This window comes from Gallus gallus, chromosome 3 (genome assembly GCF_016699485.2).
Source record: "Gallus gallus isolate bGalGal1 chromosome 3, bGalGal1.mat.broiler.GRCg7b, whole genome shotgun sequence".
Taxonomy (NCBI): Eukaryota; Metazoa; Chordata; class Aves; order Galliformes; family Phasianidae; genus Gallus; species Gallus gallus.
In genome coordinates this window covers 36,176,759-36,188,780 of record NC_052534.1, presented here as the reverse complement: position 1 = coordinate 36,188,780, position 12,022 = coordinate 36,176,759, and the positions used below count along the sequence as shown (strand labels likewise).

At 34.1% G+C, this 12,022-nt stretch overlaps 1 protein-coding gene across 10 annotated transcripts in view; it reads left to right on the top strand.

The window, feature by feature from the left end:
• CHRM3 (cholinergic receptor muscarinic 3) overlaps positions 1-12,022 on the top strand; it is a 259,107-nt gene that overhangs the window by 141,955 nt on the left and 105,130 nt on the right. For 5 of the 10 annotated variants that reach the window (NM_205399.2, XM_046938562.1, XM_046938561.1 and 2 more), the window contains one exon: positions 877-979. In NM_205399.2, coding sequence (NP_990730.2) covers positions 882-979 — 98 coding nt within the window. In that variant the 5' untranslated portion in view covers positions 877-881. Of the gene's footprint in view, positions 1-876; positions 984-7,741; positions 7,907-12,022 lie in introns of those variants that run through there. The other 5 variants (NM_001396514.1, XM_046938564.1, XM_046938563.1 and 2 more) reach the window with 2 other exon arrangements.

The window sequence follows — 12,022 nt, the reverse complement described above, 5'->3', positions numbered from 1 at the left end:
TTTCTGGCCTGACTGTAAAAGTGATTGATCTGCCCCTGACATTGTGGTCCAACATAAAAAATAAAAAAATTAAAAAATTAAAAAGGAAGCATTACTTTTGGAGCACCTTTTTTTTTTTTTTTTTTTTTGCTTCCTCTATGTTTGTGTCAACTTTTGATACCAACATTATGTTAAATTAAGCTGAAATTCTATTTGGAGTGCATCAGATGTTTTATTTTTCCTTTGTTGTTGTTGTACACTTTTAATGAGAAGTAATATTCCAAACAGCTTTCTAAACTGGTTAGTTTGAGAGACAGCACTATTTGGAGAAGAAAAGGAGAGCCAAGTTCTGATTTCTGCCTATACAGTGAGCTGTCCCTGGGATCTAGGTGAGCTCAGCAGCCACTCTGAAGGTGCTGTCTTCTAAGATCCCTTCCTCACTCAGATGCAGACTCTTTTGTGTTGTCTCGGGCATATAGTTATCCTCACTCCAGTGTGCTCATTGTGTTTGAAAAATCATCTGAAAACATTATGATTATACTTAGCTCCTTGTGTAGCACTGTAAGTGAAGTTGTCAGTACTATCTTATTTCCAGATCTATGCAGTATGTAAACCTTGAGTTGTTCTTACTATTTTCAGCAAACTCTCTAAAATTTTTTATATATATTATATAGATATAATACATATATATGCATATAATACATATATTTATATAATATATATATATAATATTGTATATACATATATATAAGGAAAACAGAATTCAGCCGTAGAAAGCATTAACAGCTTTTGTTTCCTCTTGATCCAGACAAGTACATTCAGCTTATATGTCTGTGTCATTGCTGTGCATTTGCAATCTATTCTTATAATTCCTCCTCTTTTCTGTTTTGTTCACAGCCTACATGCTGACACACTACCAGTTGTGTTTCCAAAAGAGGAGTTCACAGAACTACACAGTGCCTGATCCTACTAGCTGCTTTGATGTTCCTCCCTGGACCATGTAGGTAAAAGAAGCACATCTACGATCTATCTTTCCAAGTAGTAAGCATGTTGGGAAGCAGCTGATTTTTTTTATAATAGCGCTCACTTTGCCATCTTGGCTACTTCTGGAGTTTATGGACCACAAAATCATTGAATAAGGCTTTCCAACTTTGTGATTTGTTTTATTATGAATGGACGTGCAGCTGTAGACCATCATATATCAATGAGTGTTTGGTCTCTATGCCACATGTACTGGAACTTGAATCAGTGTTTTGTGATTCAATTGCAGTGGTATTTAAAATTGTTTACATTAATTGTGAATTTGCTGCAACATTCATATCTGTCATATTTGGTGTTTTTTCACATTTCTTACGTTTCTGTAAAACTTTGTTTTGTAGAAATGAAACATAATTATGTAACAGTGATTTAGATGGTCTGTATTTACACTTGTAGGCACACCCATGGGAGACTGCTCTTCTCACACACTCACTTGAGGGACTGTGGCACTGACAGTTTATTGCACTTGTTGCTGGAGTGTGTTGAGATTTCAGTCAGTCAGTTATACTTCTCTGAAGAAACCTTCTAACCAAGTCATTTCAGGAAATCATTTACGTAGCGTGTTGGTTGAATCTTTATAGCTTTGATGCTAGCAACAAGCAGCTCAGGTACATCCTGAATCAAGCTGAACCTCTACTTTCATATTCTGAAGTTAGTACATAGTATCTTGAACAACATTGCACAGTTGACCATACTTGATTATAGTTGTTTTTGCCTTTTGTGTTGTGTTGGCCATTTTCCAGCTTTAGTTAGATGTGTTTTTTTTTCCACAGATTTTGAGTATGGTAAAGGCTTGTAGCTTCTTTTTTTCAGGTTAGTCTCTGTGACTAAAATCCAGAAAACAAATACGTTTTCTGTTTAAGTAGTTAAGCTGAAATTGTCCATAAGTAAGTGAGTTGCTAGCTCTAGATGGAAAAGAAATCCATGTTGCTTTGTGGGAGTATCCAAAATCTTCCTTGGATCATAGCTAAGGGGCCAGGAAGAAATCCCATCCGTTATGTGGGATAGGATACTGAGTCTGCAGCAAATGCTACATTTGGTTTCAGAGGCACAATTGCCATTCAACAAGAATTGTTTTAATTTATGCTGAAATTGAGAGAACTCCAAAAGGATTGGATTTAACTATCTTTAGTCATAGCCTAAAAGAAAAATAAAAAAGAAAATAGTCCAATTCATATAATTCATTTCTACAAATGTTGTTACAGTGTGCATCTCTCCCCTTGTAAGCAAGTTTGTCAATTAGACCATAATATGCCAGTGGGATAACAGTGAGCATATAATGAAGTGTTAAAGCACCAATCCAGTCTATATCAACATAGCTTTTTTTTTCCTGCTACTAATTTAACAGTAACAAAAACCATTCATGCAAATATACCTAATGGATTGCTTTATGTTTATACTGTTGTGCTACCTCTAAAGGGGTTATATATGTGAAGAAATAATCAAATAATATGCTTTACCACCGACATGTGTGCAGTGCTTTAAACAGTGTTTGTCAGTTCATCAGAACACGTTATATATTTGAGAGGAGCAGCATTGTTTTGCTTAGTGAAGGTACATTAGCTCTGTTCTTTGGGCTGTCAGAATCATAAAATATTATATCCTTACCTTTAATGCAAGGGTAATGGTCACTGTGACATGAATTTATAATTTAATACAAGTTATGCTTGTGTTTTAGGAGCTTTTAGCAAAGGATAGATGTCTGTAAAGTTTGTGGTACAAAATGGCTCATTAATGCAAAGTTCAAAGTCTAAGACAATTGTGGTATCTTTCAAGTCTAAACTACATCATGTCTGATCTAGGGTGAGCCAGAGAAAATGTCTTGTATTGTTGCATTTTTACTTACTTGCTTAGTTTTAGAAATTGATAGTAGGTTAGAATCAAAAAAAATAAGTTTGACAAAAAGGAATAACCAATTCAAAGTGTATGCAGTTTGTGAATACACTTGTCACGAGTTCATGCTGTAAGCAGTTGTACGATCAGCCAAATCTTTCAGTGCTTACTTGCTTAGTTCCAGTATTTCAGGGGAAGTATCCCAGTTTAAACCATTGTGTATCTATGGCTTGTGTGTTGAGTTAATGAGTCATTCACGAGGTCTTGAATGCTATAACATTTTAAAAGTTGATAAATGGCAGGAATCAATTTTCTACAGACAAATTCCTTTTTCTCTCTAGTTATTTAACAAAGTCTAAGCAATTGCTCTTGATGGTGAGAGGAGAACATATACTAGTGTTCAGGTCATTCATTCATCTTTGCTTCTTTATTTTGAAATAGAATAGTTGAATTCCTTGGAGTAAAAAGGTGACACAAACAGATCATTTGTAATATGCATGTTGAGAGAAAGCGTACATTTTATACTAGGATTAGATTTGTTACTTAAATGGAAATACTTAGACATTTAAACTTAAGTGTACAAAATATATTTGCTCACAGATATAATTCACTGTAGGGTATAGCATAAACAATTATTTCCTTACATGCATTAAAAACTCAAGTTTGAGTAGTTATGTCTGAATTCCATTCCCTCTAAGAACACCAACTTTTGCAGTAAAGATCTTTCAGTATCATTTTTTGGAGGGAGACTGTTAGTTTTCACAATTATGCATTTCTATTTCCTCTGGCAATAACAACAACAAAATATCTTGGGTTTTCTAGTCACGTACTTCACCAGACTGGTCATGTCTAACTTGTAAGGGCTGACTAGTTTGCAGCTGTAGGTGGTATGCGAGATACAGAATTCAGGAAGAGCATGATTTCCATAACCACTTCAAAGGAAATACATTATAAATAAAATACATTTCTCTAGGGGTTTACAAAACCATTCTGTTTATAATTTAAATTATATTAAGCTAAGTAAAATAGTACAGTAAAATCCTCAAGGGATTTAAGTTTGAACATTACATTACTTCCATTAATTGGAAGTATTTTACTATCTCACTAATAGTTTGTTTTTCATTTTACATATATATTAAAATTATATATTATATATATATACATATGTATCTAAAATTAAAAGTATTATCCTTATAAAAGGACTCATTCTTTCCCATTCTGTGTTCCAAGTCTTTCCGTTCAGTTCATTGAAATAGCTTTATTTGCTACCAGCCTTCATTTCTCACTACTTCATTTCTGGTGACCATCCCTGTGAGCATCCATGTATGACAGATGACTATCACTATTTGGCAGATTTTCTACTTATAAGCAAACTCAAACTGACTCTTGACTAACTTGAAGTTCTGTATCACAACTGGAGAGCGTTAGAATTCCTTTTGTTGAAATATTTTAGTCTACTCCTCCAAACCACACAGCTTGTTTTTCCCAGGTTATTCACAGAGGTAACTGTTATGTAGGAACTGGAACATGAGGGAATCCATTTGTCTCTCTACTTTATAGAAGTAATTCAGACACGGAGAGGATATTCTGCACATATGTGCATATATATTTGCATGTGTGTATTTTGTGTGTGTGTAGAAATATGATTTGCTACTATACATAAAGTTTCCTTTGTTTTCTTGCTAGGAATGTATGCCTATTCAATTTCATATGGGATCTTAGTATGGTAGTCCACTTTAAAGCATTCGAAGATAGTATGACTTCCAAGAGAGGATGATAGGATCAGTACTAGGAAACTTTTAGAATACTTCAGAGAACTACTTAATTCTAAGAGTGATTTATTCTCTCTTCCTTTTTCACCCTGTGGCAAGACATCCAGACTGAACTAGATCAGGTTATCATTTGGAACAGCAAGGAAGACAAGTCAGTAAATCTGTAGCACCAGACTCCTCTGATATTCACAGCTTTTCAATATGGTTATCTGTAGAAATGATCTAAGCACATATAAGCTTACAGAAGCTGACACAGCTTATATAGTAGAAGCAAAGCAGTCCCATGAGGGATACATTCTCATTCCCATTTTAGAGTCCTTTTTAAACCAGCTGCTAATTCCCATTTAAAGCTTAAAACAAGCTCTGTGTTTCATATCAATTCATTTCAAGTGATTTTTTTTAAATAGGAAAATAAACAATTCCAACTAAATATTAACAATATTGAAAAATTTAAAAAGAAGAAGCTATGCACAATTTTTCTTCTAATTAATGAAATGTTTTCTTTTTTAAAGAGCACATTTAGAGGGCAATATTAACTAAGCTAATGCTGGATTGAATAAAAACTTACTTACTTGAAGGTTTCATGTTAGATTGAGTAAATGTTGCAGGAATGGAGGTAATAGAAAATATAAAAGCTTAGACATATTTTCTGTTGACTTAGAACCTAAAATTTGTAAGAGAAATGTAAGAAGAATTAGTTTCAGAGGTCTAAAGAAATTCTTTCTTCTGGATATTTGTTAAGATTTTCGTTAAGGATTAAATAAGTTTGCAGCTTCATTGTATGCACTTACATTTCCTTTCCACCATGTAAATTTATTTTCTTTTTTCAGTATTGTATTTCTGCGTATCAGAAATAACTTTTTTTCTTGGTGTCATGCAGCCACTGCATGACTGTGGAGGTAAGGAGCTCTGTAACAAATTTACTATACTGTTTCAAGTAGAAATCAGTTTTTTTTTCTGTATTATTTCTAACATTCTCCAAAGGTATGCAATAGTAGTTTTTATTATGCAAGTAGATTATATCATGATTGTCAGGTTCATTCCTTTCTTGTTTCCCATCCCTTGCCATTAACTTTACAGATAATATTGTAAGATTTAGTTATTATTGCCTATTTTGAAGCAGAGAACATAGGAGGAAAGGAAATGGTTCAAACATAGAAACTGCATTTGTACTTTTTTTTCCTGGTACTTTTTCTGCCTTTTTCCATTTTAGACATTAGATGAACAAGTGATTAGAAGACACAGCTTTATCTTCAGTTGTCGGGCATGCTGTATTAGTAGTGCATGAAAGCTGGAGGGTTCTCAGTCAGCACTAAGCAAGATGGTCACTGCTGATTTGCTCAGAGCTGGATGAATTACTAAGGTTATGGTTTCATGCCAGTACATATCTCCTGAAAAATGCTTGCATTTTATTAGGATGTTGTTGCAGAGCTGATTTGACCAAATAAGGTGCTGAGGGCCAATGCCCTAAGATGTAGCAACTCCTCAAATTCTCCAGTCTCAAGGTCAGCGCTTGTATTGATATAAATGGTTTAACTGTAACTATGTAACTTCATGCAGTGGTTTGTGTGTGACCAAAAAAAAACAAAACAAAACAAAAACAACAACAAAAAAATTCCTTAGCATTCATTCAAAGCATTTTAAAATCTCTCCTTGCTTAGTGAATTTGGAGTAAGTGACTTTGATGGAAGCTCATTGTTTCTGGCCAGAATAAGTAGATCCTAGTTTATCCTTACAGAATGTGCTGATACCCTGGTTTGAGAGAAGATTTAGAGGCACGTTTGCTGTAGCTTGTAGTGACATTACTGAGGAGTTCATAAAATTTATTGTAGGAATTAAGAAGAAATTAATAGCATGTGTGTACATTTTCCTGTGAAAGCTACTCCATCCCTTACAATTATTGCTATATTATATTGTTAACAGAGAAACAGTACTGACAAAATGAGGAATGGCACTTAGGAATTTGTGAGTCTTAGGTGTAAAATGAATGATTCACTACGATTCTTCAATTTCAAACTTCTCTCAATTTAATTAAATGATTAATTAGTTAAAAAGAATTGCTTCTAAAGTGGGGTGAAAAGTATTTGGAAAAACAACACATAGTAGTTTGTATGCATGTAGTAGTTTACGTATCTCGGGTTGGAATGTTAAGCAGAGGTTGAAACAATGTCATCAAGAAATTTATAGGCATTACTGATCACAGACTTGAAGAAATGGGCCAGGAGCTAGATTAATCATCTTTTATGGAATCTTTGTGGCCAAATTATCTAAAAGCAAACTTTGTTGTTTATTTTAAAAACAACTCTGATAACACAGTGAAAAAAAAATAATCACAGCAAGTCGAGGTTAGAAACTGTTGCTTAAAAAAGCTTTAGCTTAAGCAACATTTAGCTTTGCTATGCCAGAAACTTATGTTGACAGCAGTTGTGGTCTGAAGTTCAGATATGTGGTCAGAGCAGGGCATTTTTTGGTGTCTCCTGAGTACAGAAACTCCCAGCTATTTGGAGTGGAATGATGAGGATGAGGAGTCAGGACTGGCAGCATGGGGCTAGGTGTCCTCCTTCTCCTCCTCCAACTTTCATGAATTTTTGCTTCTCCAATAAGTTTTTGCTTTTTTCATTCAGTTTATACTGAAGGGTAAGAGGAGGAAGGCTCCTGCAGAGGCTTACTGCATGGCCTGAGTTTTGGCTGTGCCAAGGACAAGAAGGTTGAAGCGCTGTCAAAACTTTAAAATGTCACCTATATTTATCATACATATAAATATATAAAATATATATAAACACAATGTATTATAATATATTATATATGTATGATAACATAATATTTATAGATATGTCTTTATATATCTATATAGATAGATAGATATGGGTATCTATCTGAATATATAAATGTCAAAGATATATGTCATATTTATATGCCCAAAGGATACCTAAGACAGGGAATTGCAGAGCTTTGACAGGGAAGTTGTACAACCCAGAACAAAGCTCTTGGTAGCCTGGCAACTAGGACTCAGTAACTCAAATGCCCTCTGCTCATAGTTGTAACCTGAAGTCAGACAAAACATTCTCAAGATTTATTTCAGTTTGTCTCTGTGCCCACTTTTTAACATTTTCTCATAGATTTTTTCCACTGCTATGATGTGACATCTGTAGGATCTGGTGGTCTGAGTCTCAAGTTCTCTCAACTGTACTCATTGAACACTTCCTATATAACCACTAGATGACCGAGCTGCAAGCAACACAGCTTGCAAGAGAAGACTTTTCAGGCTGATTTCTGATTTTCAGGTGAGCTCCAGTCATGCCTCCTGTACAAATTTCCCTATGATTATTACAGTGGTAGTGCTGCTTCACAAAGGAATTTGGTAGTGGCTCTAGTGGTCTGAAAAACACTACCCAAGGAAATGCCTCTTTGATGAGCTTAATTTCTAATTAATGTACACTATATTCATTCCTAGCAATTCCTTTTACTTTAAATAGCAGCCAATTGTGACTATTACTGGCCATTATCTTTACTCTGTCTTTTTGGGACTATTTGGATTATATACCTAAATGTCAGCTGGCATAAAAAAAGATTTAAAATAAAGACATATGATTTTTCTTACTAGTCTTTTTAAGTGGAGAAAACTTAGAAATCTCAGGACTACCAATCTATCTCCCCTTTTTATTTTTAGCCTCATAGTTTTATATTTGGCATTAGCAGATGTGCTGTTAACAATTTTTTGATTATCTGTAATTGCTGAAGACAATGGGGATAGTTCTTGCTGAAGACAGTTTGGGACGAAGCGTACAAAATATCTACAAAAAGTATAAAGGCTTATCATTGGATGTCAGTGTATGCTTAAATTAAATGCATAGTGCACACATACAATTATGATTACTCGTAGTACGTTTTAGCAGTTTAAGCTCTCAAAATCTAAGCTCAACCTCAATAGTAGTCATAATTATTACTTTGCTCAGATTGTTTCCCGGTAAAGATAGAGAATTGTTGGAAAGGGACAATAATTAGTGGGATATTTGTTGAAGTTTCTTCATCTTTCTATTTTATTAGTTTCAGTGCATCTTTTTAGCTATGGCAATTTAAAGAAAAGAAGACAGGTTGAAGAAATGCCTGTATTCTTTTGGGCTCTGATTTCTGCAAATGCTGCCTGTGGAGCAGGACAGTACAACAGCAGTGTCCATCACTTATGCTAACATTGAAAATCAAAAGAATAAAGCTTCATAATATTCATGACAAAGAAGCTAGTGAGCTGCTTTAAAAAAAAAGAGAGAAATATCTACATAAGACTATTTAAATTTTTAGGATTTATTAAAAAAAATAAAATGAGGAGAAAATATATTGCATTTAACACTTAAAGAAGACAGGACTTCATCTTTAAAAAATCTAGTGGAGGACTTCTATACACTATGCTACACTGATTTTTATCTTCTGATGAAAGGATGAGGTGAGCCTACCAAAATTCAAGCTTGTGATTCAAGGGAGCTTAGGTTTTTCTACGTTAGTGATTATATCTCAAAGCTATTTTCTCTGGCTATAAATCCCTCTACATCATTGCTTTTAAGAATTGTATACAAACTGACTGTATCTCAGTGTGGGAGTGAGGAGTGTCCATTATGTCAACATTGGAGCCAAGAGTATTGTGAGTCAGGTATTTGAGAAGATTACAAACAATTGTTTGTTGGCTGCTTTGTTCTTAGTCCGTTTTTATTTAGAATACTTGAGGCAGAAATAATCTTACAGATTTGAAATTTGAGTTCAGTTTCCGGTGTAAAAATCCCAAAATGTAGGCATTTATTTCTTACATCTCAGATTTACAAAGTTCCCTGCAGGTAAAGATGAATGGACTTCTTTCTTTATCATTGTGGATGAATGTATTTATTTGTTTCTACATTTTCTCTCATGACTACAAGCTTAAAACTAATGGAATTCTACTGTCCCAGTTTAGTGATGCTTAATAAGTACATGGTAATTTCAGTAGAGAAGAACAAGTGGTCTCCTATAGGCTCAGTAGTCAGAAAGACAGGAGTCTTTATTCAGAGTTTTTTTGAAAAATGACAGTATATACAGTTAATATGAATTAAAACATCTTTTTTCTTTACATTTGTGATGAAATGTAATGACACACTTTTTCATTTTAGTCATTCTAAATATTCTGTCACCATGAAGTTAACCATGATTAAATAGTTGAAATATTTTTGCATGAATTTTTTTTTATATAAAATTGGGGCTTAATTTATTTTTAATTGGCTTTGTGGTTTGCATGCTAACATAATATAGATAGGCTAAACAGATAACAACTTGATGGATGCAGGAATGAATTATTTCAGCAAGCTATCTAGATGCATCTATCATCAGAAGAGTAGCAGAAATTTTCCATCGTAAAAGAGGATTAGCATAAATGAGACTTGAATGTTTTGGCTTCAGTACTGTTTCTTTTTCAAGTCTTATCTGTGACCTGGTCACTAGTTAACTACCCATGTAAATTTTTATCTATTCAGCCTTTATGTGATCATTTGTCATGGATGGAAAGACCGTGCAAAATAATAATCAGAAATTTACTTTTCATTAATTAAATATGAACTTTTGTATAAGAAAATAAAGGAGAGTACAAATGGATTAATATATTTATTTACTCTATTTGTTTTTATTATATTTATTTGTACTTTATATATTCATATATTATTTCTATATGCAATTATGATATTTATAAGAAAGATGTAGTGTCTTCATAAAAAATGTGGGGGGGAATAAAATTGGCTCCTGGGTTTTTGGAGGTGCCTAAGGGAGTTTAAACTTTCAACAAGAAGTTTTAGGTTATTTTTAGAATAAAATAATGTTTCAGTAATGGCTGTGCTCAAGCTCTAAATGAAGAAAAGGTCAGAGAGGAGAATATTGTGATTTACCAGGTGCTCCTACAGGTACCATGTGTGTAGTTGCTCTGCTTGAGTAGAGGAGAGACTGTTTCATCTGCCCCTTTGGATGATTCAGGAAAAGTTCATTTCCTTCTGCTCAGATCAGGGTTGGTTCAAACAGCTTTGTGCCAGTGGGAGTGACACAAATCCAAGATTTTTCTGCCCCATTTAATACAGGCAGTTGAGTAGCAACAGTGGTATTGCCCTGGGAAAAGATGTGCATTCCTTCATTTCTCACCTTTGTGCAGATGTACAGAAACCAGGGTGATCTGGATAGTCCTCCTTATCTATTTTTCATCAGAAAAAAAATACGAACACAATCAGTCCTTTTATAAGGGCTAACACATTTTTTAAAAAAGCATGGACATCTGGCTTACAGTGACTGAATGAGGTTATACATGTGTTTCACAAACACAATAGACTGAAAGAAGCAGAATGTTTGTATGAGAGACTTTTAATCTCAGAACAGTACAAATGACTTTTATCTGCAACTTCTGATGATAACTGGATAAGAAGCTTGGATAAACTGTGAAAAATTGCCTCCTCAGATTGGATCTCAGTAGGCAAGAGCTTGATAGCACAGCTATCTGAAGGGAAGCATGGCTCTATTGACTGCAGGTATGAGCATCAAGTACCTATTGTGCTTAGCCCTCCGGAAAGGTACATAACAAGTAGGCAGAGGCTAATAGGGTCTAAGTTTCAGTATGATTTTAAAGTTTTTTAACTAATTGCCATAGATAACTATTAAAAAGAACAAATGCTGCAAAATCAGCATGATGGAAATGTGCAAAGCATGACTTCATAGAACAAATTGCATTAGCATGTGCAAGCTGACAAATAGTACAAGGGGATAAGCTTGTTGTAGCACAAAAATTGCATGACATAAAACTAAAGCTGTTTTATACCAGTCATTGCTCCATTTTAATAGTTGAAAAGTAAATTCTGGTGTACCGTTCCTCATAAGTCTTTAGAAACAAAATGTTTGGTAGTAATGCTGTGCTCAGAGTCCTTCCTGATCTCTACAGTCTGAATCAATCATTCTAAATGTATGTATATATTTTAGTAAACTATTTCCTACGGCAAGTGCTGAAACAGGAAAACAGTTGAGCATATGGTAAAATTCTTAATCAGGGATTGCTGAGGGACTTTTCTAAATTTGTATCATAATACACAGTCTTATCTTCTAATCAATAGTGTTTGCAAACTCAAAGCTCTTCTTTTAGTTATGGTGGTGATGTTGATAGCTTGCCAGATATAGTTCTTAATCTCTTTTAACACTGCCCTTCCCATGGCAATATTGAAGCATCTTTTGGATATTAATTGTTCACTTATCCCATGTACAGAGAAATGTGCTGCTGTTAGTCCTCAAACTTTGAGGATCCAGATAGTCAAATTAATCTCTTTTCATCTCTCATGCTTTCATCTTTAATACTTAATCACCTGTAATCAGATTTCAGAAAATTATTTCAGAAATAAGAAATTTCAACTTCC